At 43.5% G+C, this 18,961-nt stretch overlaps 1 protein-coding gene across 1 annotated transcript in view; it reads left to right on the forward strand.

Annotated features, from left to right (window-relative positions):
- Positions 1–18,961, forward strand: part of SH3YL1 (SH3 and SYLF domain containing 1) — an 88,184-nt gene that overhangs the window by 4,561 nt on the left and 64,662 nt on the right. Inside the window, exons 2-3 of the mRNA XM_066597785.1 lie at positions 13,046–13,156; positions 18,211–18,324. Coding sequence (XP_066453882.1) covers positions 13,046–13,156; positions 18,211–18,324 — 225 coding nt within the window. The remainder of the gene's footprint in view (positions 1–13,045; positions 13,157–18,210; positions 18,325–18,961) is intronic.

The following is an 18,961-nucleotide window of genomic DNA, read 5'->3' on the forward strand; positions in this document are numbered from 1 at the left end:
CGCTAAGGACAATGCTCACTCGAGTACTTGCCCGTAGCGAGTATGCTCGCTCATCTCTACTCGGGACCCATCTCTATGTCCCAGAATGGAGAGCTATTCACCAAGCGTGGCTCCCGTTCTTGTGGAATTTCTCTTGCCATTTTATTACAAAACCACCATTCATGTGAAAAGCTATCCCATAATATTACGTTTCTTGGGAATGTCAGGCTGGCCGTGGTTTTTGGCTGTGTGCTAGGGGGGCTGAGAGTTGGATTTAGGGTGTTAAGTGGATTGCCATACTCTTAAAGGGTTTGTGTATCATAGCGCAACCCCTTTAAAGACTATATTCATCTCTGCAACAAATTATTGCAGGATCAGACTACACCAGGTTTGTTTGTAGTCTGTTACCATGGAGACACATAGTATGTATAGGAGTGGTAGAAGCAAAACAAAGACTTTTTAAAAAATACATATTGCAAAGTTGATAATTTTTTAGAGGGGGCTGCATAGGAACAATAGAAACAGAATTGGCTACATAATCTTTAAATATGTGCTTTTACACAAGCGATAATCGCTCACTGAATAGGGGCGGAGCACGCCGAAGACTTCTTCAGGCCACCACCTCCATTCAGAGTAAAGAGGCAGTCATTCGTAGACTGATTATCGTCAGTTTATAAAATGAACCATCAGCGAATGAGTCATTCAATCATTGGGCGTGTTTACACTGATTGTTTAGTTTCACGTGATCCGATGATTATCCGAACGATAATCATTCCATGTAAAATGGTCCTAACATATTGTGCAAGTTCTCTTTAGGTAGTCACAAAATCATATGAAGAAAAACCAGTTCACCCAGTTTACCCAAAACCGTAAAGTATGCCAAGAATGCACTGCATAAATGGGACTCGGCGTGATGAGAAGTAAGCTGCAGAAACGCTGGAAACCAATTGGTTGGTGTCCCGAGTGCCGGGACCAGTCCAAGATTTTCCTGTCAGCCACGGCGCAGTATAGCGGAGTTTCTCCCATTACTTTCGATGGACGTTGCGATGCGAGAGCACACAGCTAAAGATAGGACATGCCCCGATTTGTTTCCCGCATAGCATCGCATCACGGTGCCATGTGGGAAAACATCACTCATGTGTATGAACCCAAATCTCGTGTGATTTTGATGCCAGTGTGAAGCCGGCCTTAGGGGGGTGATTTTCCCTGTAATTTTCCCTATAGATGTACCAGTTACAGCGGAAAGCTGTGAAAAAAAAAAAGTGCAAATGTCTCTTAGAGGACTTATATGACGTCATGGTGGACCCAGATATATAAAAAAAAAAATTACAAAAATAAGTAAAAACAAAAAAATTACAGAATAAAATGCAAATATATATATCATAGAATGGTAGAGTTGGAAGGAACCTCCAGGGTCATCTGGTCCAACCCTCTGCTCAGTTCAGGATCACGAAATCATCCCAGACAGATGTTTGTCCAGCCTTTGTTTGAACACTTCCATTGAAGGAGAACTCGCCACCTCCTGAGACAACCTGTTCCACTCATTGATCACCCTCAATGTCAGAAAGTTTTTTTTTCTAATTTGTGTCTCCACCCTCCCTGCCCCCCTTTGTTTCATCCCATTGCTTCTAGTCTTTCCGTGTGTTTATGTATGTATATATGTATTTGTGTATATATATGAAAAACCACTGCTCGAAGGCGATCAAAGCTTTTTCCATATCCTCCCTGTAATGAAAGACTATGCAGATTATGTATCAAAACATGTGAAAGAAGATTAGGAATTTACTCCTGTACGTTTAGTTTAAATATAACTTTTTAAATTGAAACTTTTTTTAATTCAACTTTTTGTACACATTACTCTTAACCCTTTCCAATCCAATTTGTATCCTGGTTTCCCTAGGGGGCTTACTCTTTTTCTGCCATTATACAACAGTGCTATATGCTGGCTAAGGCCAGTACTGCATGAGGTGACACGTTGGATAGGCTCTGACAGCAGAGAGGCTGGCAATATATAGTAAGAGAACCCCAACGGGCATCTTCCAACATCGGAGCTGTACAGCCTTAAATCATAATGTCTTCAGAGGTCAGACAGTGGATTGGAAAGGGTTAATAAAACAAAAAAGAAACAAATCTCCGTAAAAAAGAGATTAACCCCTTAACGACGGCCCCATCGGGAAACTACGTCCTCAGAAAGTGGGCCTTAATCCTAGAGGACGTAGTTTTATGCATCCTCTTTGGATTGATGCCCACTGGCCTGAGGACGTGACAGCTCCATGCTGTCGGTGCCCGCAGGTAGCCGACAGCATGGAGCTGTCATCCCAGGATGCGGGCAGTCCCCCCCGGCATTGCGATCGGCGCTATAAAATGAATAGCGCCGATCGCAAAAAAGTAAACAAAACAGTGTAAAAAAGTAGTAATTCAGCTGCTATGATGGATCGGATCCATCACGGCAGCTGAAAATACTCACATGGCTTGTCGGCGGTGTCCCCCGGAGATCTGGTCCTCCCGGACCCGCCGGCGGCCTTCTGCGCATGCGCGCCTGACGATGACGTCACGCGCACGCGCAGAAGCCTGGGTGTCCCCGGCAAATTTAAAATCTCCTGGCTCCCGGCTCCTGAAGGTAGCCGGGAACCAGGAGGTGTTACCGGGGACCACTGTGTGCGGTCCCTGGGCCCGCGATCACCGCTATCCATTGCGATAGCGGTGATCGCGAAAAAGTTTAAAAAGTAAAACAAAAGTAAAGTTTCACCTCCCCTCATGGATCGGATCCATGAGGGGAGGTGAAGATACTCACCCCCGGTCCTCTGCGATGTCCCGGGACCCGAAATCCCCGTCTGCGCATGCGCGCCCGATGATTGACATCGGGCGCGTGCACAGAGGGGCTCGAGCCCCGGGAAATTCAAAATTGCTCTGCTCCTGGCTGCCATGTGTAGCCAAGAGCAGAGGGATGTCACCAGGGACATGATCACTGTCATCCAATGGATGACAGTGATCATGTAAAGTAAAAAAAAAAAGTGCAAAAAGTAAAAAAAATAAATAAAAAAAGGGGTAAAAGGTAAAAAAAAAAAAGTGCAAAAAGTAAAAAAAAAGTTTTAAAAAGTTAAAAAAAGCTTGCGTTTCATCTCCCCCCACGGATCATATCCGTGAGGGAGGATGAAATGACATACCTAAGGCCTGCGGATTTATCCGCGGACCTCAACCCAGCTTCTGCGCACGCGCCCGTCACCAATGTGGCAGGCGCATGCGCAAAAGCCGTGGTTTTTTAAAATCTCCCTGCTCCTGGCTACAAAACTTAGCCGAGAGCCTGGAGATTTCACGGAGGGCCGCGGTGAGCGGTTCCTGATCACGTGTTCGCCGTTATCCAAAGAATAATGGCGATCACGTAAAAGTTAAAAAAAAGGTGAAGCTTCATCTCCCCTCACTGATGCGATCGGTGAGAGGAGATAAAATTTTTTACCGGAGGCCTCCATATTTGCACCCCGACGCAATCTTCTTCCGTGAACTTTCCCGTATTCTGCGCATGCGACCGCTGGCAAAACACCGGACACATGCGCAGGAGTCGGGGAGCCCAGGAAACTTAATATCTCCTTGCTCTCGGCGACCAACGGTCACCGAGAGCCTGGAGCAGTGACGGGTGGCCTCGTTGAGCGGTCCCCGGTCACGTGAAAAAATGGTAGCGATCTACCTTTGGCCGGTCTCACATGACCGGATAGGAATTACGGATTCCGCATGCGTTTGATTAGCGGTAATACGCAGATCAATCGCATTGGATTACACAATTCCGCTCACATTAGCGGGTTGGAATTGCGTAATCCACTCGCAGAAAAGAGAACGCAGCAGGTTCTATTTTACCGCGGATATCCGCAACATAGAGCCCATTGTGCTCCATGGTCGCGGATATACCCGCAGCCCATACGCAACTACATTGTGTACGGGCTGCAGGTACCCATGTCATCGCTAAGCGACGGTGCGGGAAATACAAACAACAACAAAAAAAGTGTACTGCGCACGACCGCCCGTGTAAGTACGCAGTTATGCGCAGTACATTACGCGGCCGTACGCAGGGTCACAGCCGGGCTCACAGCCGGGATCCACCTATGGCTGTGTGAGCCCGGCGTTATTCAGACCGCTACCTGTAATACGCAATTTACAAGAAGCCCCGGGAACGCTCGCCTTCCTGCAGTTCCAGGAGCAGCTTGTTGAGCGCCTTCTGTGTGAGACCGCCGCACCTCATCAAGCTTACGGAGACTCACAGAGCGCCACTTTTTACACCCCATCCCCGCCACTGAGGTCAAAAAATGACTCCCAAAAAGCATGAGAGGAGGGGGGATACCCGGTTTTATTGCCCCATGTGCCCATCCCAACCAGCCTCCATAATTACCCGTCTTTGGAAATACTACACAGTTCACATTATTACTTTTATCTAAGATTTGGGGAACGCCGAAAAGGGCGTGGAGGGGGGGGGGGGGGATTTTAGGGAGTCAATTTTTATTCCGTACAAATGAGTAATGGGGCCTGGAATTTATTCAGTTATGCCCTGCAATCCAGCTGGTGTTCCCTCCATTACAGGCCTTGCCATGTTTCCTGTAAGTAGATTAGGGCCACAATGGGTATGTTTTTGAACACGGGACAAACGAGGGTATCCATTTTGGGGTGAAGGTCTTCATTCCTATGTAAACTGTACAAAAAAAACAGTTTTTAAATTGACAAAATTGCCAAAAAAATGAAAATTGTAATTTTTTTCTTCTGCTTTGCTGAAATTTATTCAAATACTGTGTGGTCAAAATACGCAGTACACCCCTAGATGAATTCGTTAAGGGGTCTAGTTTTTAAAATGGAGTCACTTATGGGGGTTCTTTATCGTTTTGGACGCTCAGTGGCTCTATAAGTGGGCAATGGGGCCTGGAATTTATTCCGTTGTACCCTAAAATCCAACGGGTGCTCCTTCCATTATAGGCCTAGCCATGCGTCCTTTAAGTAGATTAGGGCCACAAGGGGTATGGTTCTGAACACGGGACAAACAGGGGTATCCATTTTGGGGTGAAAGTCTTCATCCCTATGTGTGCTGTACAAAAAAAACAGTTTTTAAATTGATACAACTGCCAAAAAAATGAAAATTGTAATTTTTTTCCTACTGCTTTGCTTAGATTTATTCAAAAATTGTAGGGTAAAAATACACAGTACACCCCTAGATAAATTCGTTAGGGGGTCTAGTTTTCAAAATGGGGTCACTTGTGGGGGTTCTCTTTGATTTTGGCCGCTCAAGAGCTCTACAAAAGTGCTATGGGCCTAAAACTCCTTCAAGGAAAATCTATGTTCTTAAAGCCACCGACTACTCCTTTCGTTTTGGGCCCCATTGTGCATCCAGACATAAGATTAGGGCCACAATGGGTATGTCTCTGAACACGGGAGAAACAGGGGTATCCATTTTGGGATGAAAGGCTTCATTCATGCGTGTGCTGTACAAAAAAAGCTGTTTTTAAAATGACAGAATTGACAAAAAAATGAAAATCAAAATTTTTTCCTTTTGCTTGGCTTGAATTCATTCAAAAACTGTGGGGTCAAAACGGTCAGTACACCCCTAGATAAATTCATTAAGGGGTCTAGTTTTCAAAATGGGGTCACTTGTGGGGGTTCTCTTTGGTTTTGGCCACTCAAGAGCTCTACAAAAGTGCTATGGGGCCTAAAACGCCTTCAAGCAAAATTTATGTTCTGAAAGACACCGACTACTCCTTTCGTTTTGGCTCCCGTTATGCATCCAGACATAAGATTAGGGCCACAATGGGTATGTTTCTGAACACGGGAGAAATGGGGGTATCCATTTTGGTGTGTAAATCCTCATTTTCATGGGCTCTATAGGAAAAAAATATGTCTTTAAAATGACATATTTGCAAAAATATGAAATTTTATTTTTTGTCCCCTAAATTGAACTAATTCCTGAAAAGAACTGGTGGGGTCAAAATACTCATGACACCCCTCAGTGAATACACTAAGGGGTGTAGTTTTTAAAATGGGGTCATTTGTGGGTGTATCTATTATTCTGACACTTATGAGCCTCTGCAAACTTGGCTTGGTGCAGGAAAACAAAGTGCTCCTCAAAATGCTGAAAAGTAATGTTAAATTTGTACGTCCTCTAGATGGTTAAAAAAAACACAAAAGTTTTTCAAGTGTGCATTCAGAATAAAGCAAACAGATGGAAATATATATGTTATCAAAAATTTGTACAGTATGTTTGGACATATTTGAGATATTACGGTTGAAAATGTGAAAAAATGACAATTTTTTCAAAATTTTTCCAATATTGGTACTTTTAATAAATATACACAAATTATATCGGTCTCTTTTTACAATCTAAATGAAGTACAACATGTGGCGAAAAAACAATGTCAGAATCAGTGGGATATGTAAAGCCTTTACGGAGTTATGCCACGTTGAACGACGCATGTCAGATTTCCAAAATTTGGCTCCGTCACTAAGGCGCAAACAGGCTTCGTCACTAAGGGGTTAAAATAGCCCTTTATGTGATTGAAAAAAATTCAGCAAAAATGATTTTGGTAGCTGATGGAAAAATAGGACCATAAAGCCTTCACGTGTGTAATACTTTAGGACCAAAACTCTGTGGTGCTTACAGGAAATGTGTCATCAGAAAATGACCTATTATATATCATATTTTTGTTTTAAACCTATTTTAAGAATATTTGGTGGTTTTGTTTTAAACTTTTCAGTCACAATCTATGATGGAAAAAAAATTCCTAAAATCCTGCATTTTTCCCAAACCACAGAGCCTAAGGGCTAATCCTCACGGGCGGGTTTCCGCTGCGTATCACACGGCGGAAATCTGCGGCGTTGCCCTGCAGCTATTAGGTTCTATTGAACCTAATAGTGCAATGCTCACGGTGCAGAATTCCACTGCGGGATTCCGCCCCGTGAATTCTCCCGTCCTCACCCGCGGCATGTTCTATTTGCCATGGGCGTACGCGCGGACAGCTTCCATTGCAGTCAATGGAAGCCGTCCGTCACGCTATCTTCCACTGTAGCACAGCGGATTATAGCGTGAAAACGCTTCCCCGCCTATCGCGGCTGGCGCGTCATGTGACACTGTGGGCGTGTCATATGACGCGGCCGGCGCGTCACATGACACTGCTGACACGTCATGCACTCTACTTCGCGTGCACGCCGGAGCATCATGGGGCACGTCGGGCAGCGGATCCGGAGGTAAGTATGGGGTCTCTGGGGGGACGCCGTGGGCATTAGGCCTAATAGGCTGATACTTCCTGTTCTGTGGAGAATATTTTGCAACAGTCATCTCACTAACATCACAGGCAGGATTACACTGAGAGGTAACACCTATATGTAAATAACACAGGATCCACCACAAGAGGTTGTTTTTCTTTTTTTAACGCTAATGCCTTCTCCTTTACAGGCTACATAGCGATCAATGAGCACTATGTATTACAGAGCGAAAGCGTTAGTTCCGTTATGTGATCAAACGATCACGTGACTGCCGTGTGTCCCCTGTCAAAGCACAGCAGCAGGGTCCTTGCAGACCCTGATCAGCTCTGTTAGTGGCAACTGTCACACTAGGGGAATGTTCTCTCCTGTAACTGGGGCTCCTATGAATGCCCCAGCTACAGTGGAAAAGTCTGAAATCAAAAGGAAGACCATGTGAATGATGCCATGAAGGTCATAGATGGTAAAAAAAGTTACAAAAATAAGTTGAGAAAAATTACAGAATACAGTAAAAATATATATGTAAAAAAGAAAATGACTCACCGCCGATGCCAACCAAAACTGTTGCTATATGCACCCTGTAATCCAAAACTATACAAATTACATATCAAAACGTCTGAAACAAAATGAGGAACCCATTTCCATACTTTGTTTTAGCGCAAATGTACCAATTCTAAAAATAACCTATAAATTTGAGAAAAACTTTTTTTTTTTTTTAGCTCTAAGAAAAAAAACCCAGAAAAATCAGTGAAAAAAGATCTTAAAAAAAGCAGCAAAAATAATTTTGGTAGCTGAAGAAAAAAAGTAAGGCAGTAAAACCACCACATGGGTGAAATCCCTAAAAAGTGTCTGTTCCCTTAGTACCAAAACCCCCTGGTATGGGGTTAACATGAGCAGATCATACTGCTGTCACAATCCCTACGTTTCACAGACTCGCTAAGATGCATGTCTCCATATTTTGCTATGTGATTACACAGAAGATGTTACGGCGGTGGATGAGCGCACAACATGTGATGACAAGCGGGCACCGTTGTAATTGACATTCTCCTGATTCACCATTGGATTATCACAGGTTTTAGATAAAGGATACAAGTGGTAGACCATGTGAGAACATCACTGATTTCCAAATCCTAAGAAGTTCTATATCAGGCATGACATCGTCTCGGTATAATCGCCTAACATCCTGTTGACATCGGCATGCACGGCGAAGCAATGCAAAGAAGAAAAAAAATGATTTTAGTTCTAGGCTGTACCATGCAGCCCTATTTTGGAGGTCTCTAAAGTTTTGCCTGTATAAGCAAAATTTTGGGATCTCTATCAAAGCTTTTGGGTCCATTCGGGGTCTGCTCAGCTGCCCACCAGTTTACCGGAAGAAAGAGCGCTGCATGCAGCGCTATTACTTCCGGTATTTTGTACTGGGTCTGTAACTATAGGCAGCCTAAGGCTTTGTTCACATCTACATGAGAGGCTCCATAGAGAACCTCCCACAGAGTACAAAATTTCAGATAAAATAGTGTAGCGAAATGCCGGAAACCTATATTCTAGTCATTGGGGTCTGTCGGGCACCATTCCTAACTGTCATGTACTGAATACAGCACTTCACTTATTTTCATTTTATTATTTGTTTGGCTCCTATGAAATAATCACACAGGTCTGAACCTAGCTTTTCATAAGGAAATTGCATTTATAGCAAATTCTTAACCCCTTAATGACGGCCTATTTCGGCCTTAAGGACAAAGCCTAATTTTTTAAATCTGACATCTGTCACTTTATTTGGTACTGTGTTGCCCAGAAAATGAGACCGGGTCGTATATTAATTTTTCAACCAAAAGATGCGCTTGGGCTTATTTTCAGGGAATGTCTTATTTTTTCTTACCAGGCAGACTTGGCCCAGGCCCTTCCCACTGCTCTCCAGAGCCCCGTTGTGGTTCCCACAGTCCTCGGCCACCCACACAGGATCACTTCCTGATTCCAGAATTCATAAATCCTGCCACCACGAAGCAATGGCTGTGATTGGTGCTCAAACAACCAGTCAATGCAGCGTTCAAAGAACTAATCATAGCCATAGCTTTGTGGCGGTATTTGTGAATCATGTAACGCAGGAAGTGATTCTATGTGGGTGGCCAAGGACTGCAGAAGCCGCTTCAGGGCCCTGGATAGCAGCAGGAAGGACTTGGACCTTGCATTCCTATTGATTTTTTTAAATTAACTGTAACTAGGGCTTATTTCAGGGTAGGGCTTATATTTCAAGTCTGCCCTTCAATCCTGAAAAATCATCCTAGGGCTTACTTTTGAGGTAAAACATTAGTAACTTTTGAATGCTTTTATTAACATAATTCTGAGGTTTTTTTCATGATATATTATAGTTTATGTTAAATTTTCATCAATAAATTTTGTCTTTTTATTAAGAAAAAAAATCAAAATTGACTAATTTTGGAATAATTCACAATTTTTAAGCTTTGCGTATTTCTTTGTATGGGCTCATTCACACGGGCATATGCGTACAACGATGCGAGTATTTCACAGCGTTGTACTCACCGCAGGCCATTTGGTCTATCGGCAGAAACTGCGTACAGGCTGTGATTGGCACCCTAGATTCTGACGTCATCGACATGCGCAGTGTGATTGATATTTTTTTTTTCTCCAAGTTGTATTGAAATGCAGTTACTACTTTTGCTGTACTTTCTATTTTTGTTTAAAGATATTTTATTTTTTTACATTATTTTCAGCCACCATCCCCTAACAGCGATAACTTTTAAAAATTTTTCCATTGACATAGTTGTGCGAGGGCTCATTTTTTGTGGGACGTCCTGCAGTTTCTATTGGTACCATTTTCGAGTACATATGACTTTTCGATCATTTTTTATTTTTATTTATTTATTTTTTTGAGACAAGGTGACCAAAAACTGTAATTTTTTTTTTCTGACGACGTTCACCATGCGAGAGAAATAATGCGTTACTTAGATGGATCAGACTTTCATGGACTCAGCGATACCAAATATGTTTGGGGAAGGGGGTATTTAGATTTGTTTATTATAAATATCTCAAAATGTTTTTTTTTTTTTAAACTTCATTACCTTTTTAATTTTTTCTTAATAATGAATACAACTTTTTTAAACTATTTACTTATTTCTTTTAGTCTCCATAGGGGACTAGAACTTGCGATGGTTTGATTGCTCCTGCTATATGATGTAAAATAATAGTATTATATAATATCGGGATCTGACAGGCAATCTGTCAAGTCATGGCATGTGCATTGGGGGCCTTCAGAAGACCCTGGCCGCCATGGCAAATGAACAGCACCCTCAAACTCCGAGCGGGCATTTAAAGGATTAACAGCTGCGATCAGCGGCGGGGATGATCTGAGCTGTTACTAGTGGGTGTCGGCTGGAAGAAACAGCCGGCACCCGCATCATATGGAGCGGGATCGACCCTTAATTCCCCACCATACGATCCCCGAACCTCCCTGATGTAAGGGCACGCCCTAGAGTGTTAATTGATTAAGTATCTGACTGCTGAACGTGGGAGCAAAACTTGGTTGTCTGTTCTAAGTACCTATGACTTTAGTGTGCAATTCTAATTTCTGATGGTAAAAAAAAAACATGAAAAACTTGTAGTTCTGAACTTCCGAAAGGAATTTGTTACATCTTGTAATTTAACCTCCGGCTATGAACTTATAGGATGGTGAGCCGCATTTTGTAATGGTTTTTGGTAGTAATCATTGAGCGAGCAAAATGGGTGTTTAGTCATCATGCAAATGGCATTGAGTTGACGCACTTGTCTTATCAGTTTTTCTCTGATAGACTTGTCTGCTGACTCACTCATACTCCATGCCTTCTTCGCATCAACAACCAAGCCTGGAAATGAGACCGGTTCCCAGCAGAGTAGTCATTAATCATTGCATTCATGACCTATCAATTTAGTAAATCCTGTCAACAGAAATTATTTGTCTATCCTAGTCTCCCTTGACTCTTTTCTGAGCTTCAGCTGAATATCTAATGCACAATTATGTATATTTAGATTACTTTATTAAATCCTGTTCACAGCAGATGCAGTTTATTATAGGAAACTGCCAATCGGACGGCATGAAGCATCCAGCTGTGTACCTCAAGGGTTAATATGTCTATTAGATATTACAGTGTAGCAATTGCTTTAAGGAGGCCACTTCATCAAACATGTATTTTGCATCCCTGCCCCCCTTACCCGATTTGCCTTTTGCACACTGGAGGTCTCCTATGTATATTGCAGTCGCTTCCATGCAGTGTAGCCTCCTGTCTGATACTTATTAGGCACCATCTTGAGTCTGAGATTTCGCCATGCTTTCTCTTTCATTATTCTGGGCTATCAATCCCATGATGTTTCAGCACATCACGTGACTAGCTAGAGACAGTACTATCTCTGCCTGCTGGGAGGACGGTGTGATTATCACTACTCTGTATATTTATTTAAATGAGCTACACACCATAAGTATACAGTCAGGCGGATGAACTGTGATCTCTTTTATTAAAACCGGAGGTTCTAATCACCAGTAGTAACTATGACAAGAGTGTGTGTCCTCTCTGAAGAGCTTGTGTGGTAGGGTCCATTACACAGGAATTATGCTGACTTGTGCTATAACTACACTTAGGGTCACCTCTATTGCACACAAATGGTGGCAACCTTCACAGCTGTAGGATAGTGGATAAAGGATTCTACATTTACAAATACTTGTCATGCACATCTTTTTCACAATTCCTCGTTTTATTGCCGTACACTTGATTTAACCCCTTGAGTGGCAGGTTTCCTACCACCCTGTCGTGCCCACCAGGGCAGGTTTTTTAAAATGGTCTAATCATTGAATTTCAACTAGTTTTGCAGTTGCGTCTCAAGAGCCATAACTTTTTCATTTTTCCATTGACATGGCCATATAAGGGCTTGTTTTTTGCGGGACAAGTTGTGATTTTTTAAACAGGGGGGAGGAAAAAAGAAATGGGGAAAAAAGAAAAAAAGGGGCCATGCCATTAAGGGGTAAATAATGTATTAACTTCCTTCTCTGGGTCATTACGACGCATGGATACCACATGTGTGATTGTATTTTTGATTTTTTTTACAAAGTAAAGGGAGACAAGTGTTTTTTTATTTTTTTAATAATTTTTTTCCTTTTTTTTTTTTTGTCCCTTTAGGGGACTTCCACAGGGACCCATCAGGACCCCTGATCACATTCCGGGGGTCCGATGGTGACAGCCCTTTACATGCTGCAATGACAACCCTTTACATGCTGCAGTCACATAGACTGCAGCATGTAAAGGGTTAACACAGCAGAGATCGGAGGTTTTCTCTGATCTCTGCTGTAAGAGCTGGTACCTAGCTGTCCTCTGACAGCCAAGCACCAAGCTCTCCCTGCCACAGAGACCATCTGCTTGCTTCTGACAAGCCGATGGTCTCTATGGCAACTTGTAAACAAAGCAGGACATTGCCGACATGTCGGCAATATCTTCTGCTGGTTTTTCAAAGCCCTTGCACTGCTCTGTGTGGGTCTGTGCAGGCAGAGCACACTGTCACAGCTTGTGGCATTGTGCTCTGCAGCTCCCATAGTGATACATAGCCCGGAAATCTTCCGGGCTATGTTGCTATGAGCAGTGGAGCTCGTCCCCGGAAATTTTCCGGGCGTGCCACTCAAGGGGTTAAAGGGGCTTTTCCTTAATGGATTGACATGTGACTTTGCTATCTAAACGCTCTGGTCTTATTATCTTTTTGGTGCACATTAAACTATGAATGAGTTTAGTTCTGCTTCATAATGTACCCAGGAACATAGTCCGCTTCCACTATGCTAACTGATTGTGTATTATATTCACAGTGAATAACCCCATCCCTTCCAACTTGAAATCCGAAGCCAAAAAAGCTGCAAAAATTCTTAGAGAATTCACAGAAATCAGTTCTAGATCCGGACCTGATAAGATTATTCCAGGTATGAGCTGAACTTTAGTTCTTGTAAGAAATCTCACTTCTGTCACATACAAGTGTGTATAACTGTATTGTAATACTGTGCTAAAAGAGGAGGCAGCCTGAACCAATGATGAGACAAGGGGTGTGTCCTAGACTACTTCATTAGCCACTATAGCTAACCTGTAGTCACGGATCACAGCTCTGTCCTAATAGATCTGATGTATAAAGCTGCCAAGGATAAAGGAAAAATAAATTGTAGGCAACCATGCCTTTATAGGTACTGAGTTGCATATCACTTTCGATCTCTTTTATTTTTTTTAAGATGCGCGCACACACACACCCTACCCCCACTGTCACCAGTGATAAAAATATCAGAAAACTCCTTTTAGTTCATTCTTAGCCCCTTAATGACATACTGCATATTAAGGTTAATATTACTTAAGGCCCAATGTCCAGGGGGAAAATACAATTAGTAAATCCGCGCGGGTCCCGTCTCCTGCACGTGTGATCCGCGCCCATAGGGAATCATTTATTACCCGCAGGTAATTAAATACCTGCGGATGTCATTTTTCCCTGGCACGCGTATCGCACATGCGGGAAAACACCTGCAGCATGGTCCGTTTTGTGCGGTTTTCCCGCACAGATGGCTCCTGCAGCTTCCATTGAAGTCTATGGAAGCCGTCCGATCCCACGGCACACCCGCAGCTGTTATTGTGCTGTGCCGCGGGAAAGCAGGATTTAAAAAAAAAAATGTGCATAGTGTATGTGCATGGCACGCTGACGGCGTACTGAGCACATGCGCCGGGCAGAAAAACAAAATCCGTCCGCGACGGAGGGGATATCCACAGCGTCCGGACAGGTAAGTATAATCTATTTCCTGGCCTCGTGTGTGGGCCAGGAGGGGCCCCCTGTGGGATTCTGCACGGGGAATCCGTATGGGCTTGAATTTCCCGTAGACTCCTCATGTCCACTAGAAAAATACAATCCCCGCAGAATCTGCAGCAGATTCTGCGCGGATTTGCTTTAGGCCTCATGTCCACGGGGAAAATCAGGCCCGCTACGGATTCTCCATGGAGAATCCATAGTGGGTCCCTCCTGCCCCGCGGACATGAGCGCTGAAAATAAGAATACATCAGAATAAACTTACCCCAGCGGACCGTGCAGATCTTCTCTTCTTCGTGACTGGATCTTCTTTCTTCGGCCGGCGGATGTGCTGGGCCGCAGAAAGAAGATCGGGCCGCGAAGAAGAGAAGATCTGCACGGTCCGCTGCAGTAAGTTTATTCTTATTTTAGGGCTCATGTCCACGGGCAAAATATGATTTAAGATCCGCAGCGGATCTCCCGCATGCGGATCCGCATCCCATAGGGATGCATTGACCACCCGCGGGTAGATAAATACCCGCGGATCGTCAATAAAAGGGATTTTAAAAAAAATGGAGCATGGAAAAATCCGGACCATGCTCCATTTTCGTGCGGGTCTCCCGCGGGGACGGCTCCCGCGGGCTTCTATTGAAGCCTATGGAAGCCGTCCGGATCCGCGGGAGACCTAAAATAGGAATTTAAAGTATTTACCATCCGGCGCGGGCGGGGAAGGTCAGCTGTTCCTCACGGCCGCATCTTCCTTGCTTCGGCTCGGCGGATGTGCCCGGCGCATGCGCGCGGCACGTCGGCGACGTGCCGGCGACGTGCCGCCGGCGTCAGGAATTCATCCGCCGGCCGAAAATGAAGATCCGGCCGTGAGGAACAGCTGATCTTCTCCGCCCGCGCCGGATGGTAAATACTTTTAAATTCTTATTTTCGGCGCTCATGTCCGCGGGGCAGGAGGGACCCGCTGCAGATTCTACATGTAGAATCTGCAGCGGATCTGATTTTCCCCGTGGACATGAGGCCTTAGGTCTCCCGCGGATCCAGACGGCTTCCATAGGCTTCAATAGAAGCCTGCGGGAGCCGTCCCCGCGACAGACCCGCGCGAAAATGGAGCGTGTCCATTTTTTAAAATTCACTTTTATTGACCATCTGCGGGTATTTATCTACCCACGGGTGGTCAATGCATCCCTATGGGGTGCAGATCCACGGGCAGGAGAAGAGTTAAAATCCCCGTGGACATGAGGCCTAAAATGGTATTTTTTTCTTGCACCAGGTTTAGAGGTTGTATTTTGTTTTACTACCTTTATAATATCACTTTTTACATAAATGTTTTGTGTGTCCCCACATTCCAGGGACAGAGCATTTTTAACTTTCCATCACCCTAGCTTTATGTGGGCTTGTTTTTTGTGGGACAACTTTTAGTTTTTATTTGAGGTATATAAGACATTTTGATTAGCTTTTCTTCCCCTGTTTTGCTTAAACGAGATGAACAGAAAACAACTAATTTGGCATTTTCTTTTTTTTTTTTTTTTAATGGAATTTTACTGTGCTTTATAAGTACGGGCTGTTGTCATTTCAATCTTGTATACTAGTTTCTTTATGGTTTTTATTTCTTAACCCTTTCCAATCCAATGTCTGAGTCTAAAGACATTATGATTTAAGGCTGTACAGCTCCGATGTTGGAAGACGTCCGTCGGGGTTCTCTTACTGTATATTGCTAGCCACTCTGCTGTTGGAGCCTATCCAACATGTCACCTTATGCAGTACTGGCTTTAGCCAGCAGATAGCGTCGTTGTATAATGGCAGAAAAAGAGTAAGCCCCCTGGGAACACCAGGATACAAATTGGATTGGAAAGGGTTAAATGTAAAACCTTGTGTTAGGCCCAAGTTCCCCTGGGTGGGTCGGATTCCCCGCATGGAGTTCAGCCATGCCCGTGGCCATTGAACCCTGCGTACCTGTATTTCTCCGGCAGCATCGTTCGCGCAGACATCTCCACTTCCAGGTTTGCTGTACTGTGCACGGTCCTCGCAGATCGCCGTCGGACATGTGTGGTACAGTTTTTTTTTTCTTTTTTTCAAATGTCCTGATTTCCCCTCAGATCCGCGGCACGTCTAGTGTTTAATGGAAGCCGTCCATGAGGGAACCGCACAAAAATGGAGCATGCTGGGATTTGTTTTCCGAACCAAAAGGTCCACAAATTAAATCCACATGTTTCAATCCATTTGTGGATTCTCCTGAGTAGATTCCGCCAAAGGGTGAATGCACACGGGCAGATTTGAATTGCGAAATCCGTAGTGGGCAACCGCCTCTGGATTCCTGGAGCAAATACCGCCCATAGCATGCAATGTAAAAGTGATTCTTCATGAACACGAGTGGAAACTAATTGTGGTTTCTGCTCGCGGATGAAAAATCGCAGCATGCTCTATTTTCCTTTCATTTGAAGTTAATGGAAGCAGTCAGACCCAATTGACATTGCGGACAGGCCGCAGACTCCATCGGAAAGGCAGGAGTTTGAAAAAAAAAATCTGTGCTGCGCATATCCAACGGCAAGCAGTACAGAAAGAAGAAAATGAAAGTACGTACACGCAGACGCTGCTGCTAGGGCCGGATTCCGCTGCAGGCTTCCGCATGCAAATCCGACCTGCCCATGTGCATGCAGCCTGAGCATGTAAAAAACCGCCTAGATGCCTCAGCCAGCAATGGCTACAGTATATACAGGTTCAAACTGTGGGCGAAAGTGAATACAGAGCAAGTTCTCATTTTTTCACGTGTTTCATGAGGCAAAAAAAAAACATGTGACAATCAGAGAGCAAATGTACTCTCTGATTAATGAGGGGTGATAACATTAACAAAAAACTTGTCCACCCTCACACGCCCAGTTGGGATAGAGAGATATACAGGAAAATCATAGATCTTTTCTGCTGCCACTGGTTCCCCTCCGTTCCTCTCTGCTCTGCAGGGCACACCAAAGCATGACAGCCGTAGAACTAGTATTCCTGACCCCACTTCAAACAGCTGTAGCTCTGGTTCTGTAGGAGCTACTGAAATACTTCTAGTGTTGTTATAAAGACAAACATTTATGTAGCTCTGAAATATGCAGAGATGCAACATTTAAAAGTAGAACAAGCTCAGGTTCGTCCAAAACTCTAATGTCCTTTTCCTGCTGAACGAACTGGGCTTGTCCTAAACTGCTGGTGAATGAAGATCTATTACAGGGTGACAGATTTTTAATTTTTTAAGCTATTGACCACAAAAATGTATTGGAAAATGACAAAGTGTTGGATATGAGTATATTGGTATGGATATATTCAAACATCCATAAAATGTCTGACACTTGTAGTGTATTTCTTTTTGTTACAGGTACTTTGGAGTCCTTGGAAAATGTTCCCCATCTATTAAATGTTTGCTAAGAAATGTTTTTAATATGTGCCTAAACTGCTAAACCACCTCCATAATCCTGTTACAAATTACCATGTTTTGGAGGGATACACTCTCTTGTCCCTTTCAAAGCCTATGTAGTTAAATAAATAAGAAATAACACATACCTGCCCTGCCCCTTCACCTGAATATCACACTCTGGATGTCTCTTATTTCTATTACAGTCAGTTACATTCCGTGCAGGCTCCTGTCTGATACTTATCAGACACTATCTTGATGGTCAGATTTCTCACTGCTGTCTTTTCCTCTATGCTGAGCTAACAATGCCATGATACATTAGTATAGCATCACGTGGCCAGCTAGAGCCTGTGCCATCTCTGCCTGCTGGGAGGACAGTATGATTATCATTACTTTCTATATTCACCTAAATAAGTCTACAGTCAGGAGCATGAACTATGAGCTCCTTCATCAAAACTGTTCAACTGGAATCCCTAATCAGTTTATGCCTCCCCTTTGTGAAGGGTTTGTGTGGTGCAGTCCCTGCAGTTTCACCATATGGGTCCTTATGATGACTGAAATGAAATAATTCTCAGGTGGTCAGAATAAGATAGAAAGAATAACTAACTAAGGTAATGCTAGCTGATTGTATATACTGGGTTCTAGTTAGATAATGAAGGATAAATACATTTCACGGAAGTGGCCCTTTAACAGTGGGGAAAAAAACTTTGTTAGACAAGGTTTGCACATAAATAGCCGCAGTAGGATGTTAAATATAAATGTTTTCATTGCAAAGGAATCTTATCCTCATTTATTCTTGTGATTTGTTGCAGCTCATGTCATTGCCAAAGCACAAGGTCTTGCTATATTATCTGTTATAAAAGCAGGGTTTTTGGTGACTGCTCGAGGAGGAAGTGGTATAGTTCTGGCCCGTCTTCCAGATGGAAGTAAGTATATCATAAGGTTGCTGATTGAAATTTTATGTTATCTTAAATAATGCTCTAAAGCCCCATTTACATGAAACGATTTACGCTCAAAATTCACTCAAACGGTGTCTTTAGAGCGGTAATCGTTGCGTGTAAATGCTACCATTGTGTGCTTTTTGGCTGAACGATGATTATTCGTTCACCTTAAAATCCATAGTTTGGCCAGAGAACTGATCGCAGGGACCACACAAGATTCTCCACAGGAACGCTGATAACATTGCATTCAGTTGCAGTCCCGCTGTAGAACAAAGGGTCTGTATGCATAGTACAGACCACCTGCTGTTATCTGCATACAGCCAAGGGAGACTCATTTACATGCAAATAAAGCTAATAAGCTACTAATGGGTATTAGTGCCCATTACCAGCTTATGCAAAATGATCACTCAAACTGTCTTTCTCCCCATCTTTTGAATACATTTTGAGCAATCCTCTTTGTGTGTAAGTGGGGCTTAATGGGCAACTACATTATAATGCAAAGGGTCAATGACATTTACTAATCTAATGTAACCCACCTCAATCTATACCCCTCTTCTATATTTTCCCTCAGAACCTGACCTCTTCATCCCACAGTATCCCCCACACTGATACAATCTAATGC

Source organism: Eleutherodactylus coqui, chromosome 1, assembly GCF_035609145.1.
Source record: "Eleutherodactylus coqui strain aEleCoq1 chromosome 1, aEleCoq1.hap1, whole genome shotgun sequence".
In the NCBI taxonomy this organism is placed as follows: Eukaryota; Metazoa; Chordata; class Amphibia; order Anura; family Eleutherodactylidae; genus Eleutherodactylus; species Eleutherodactylus coqui.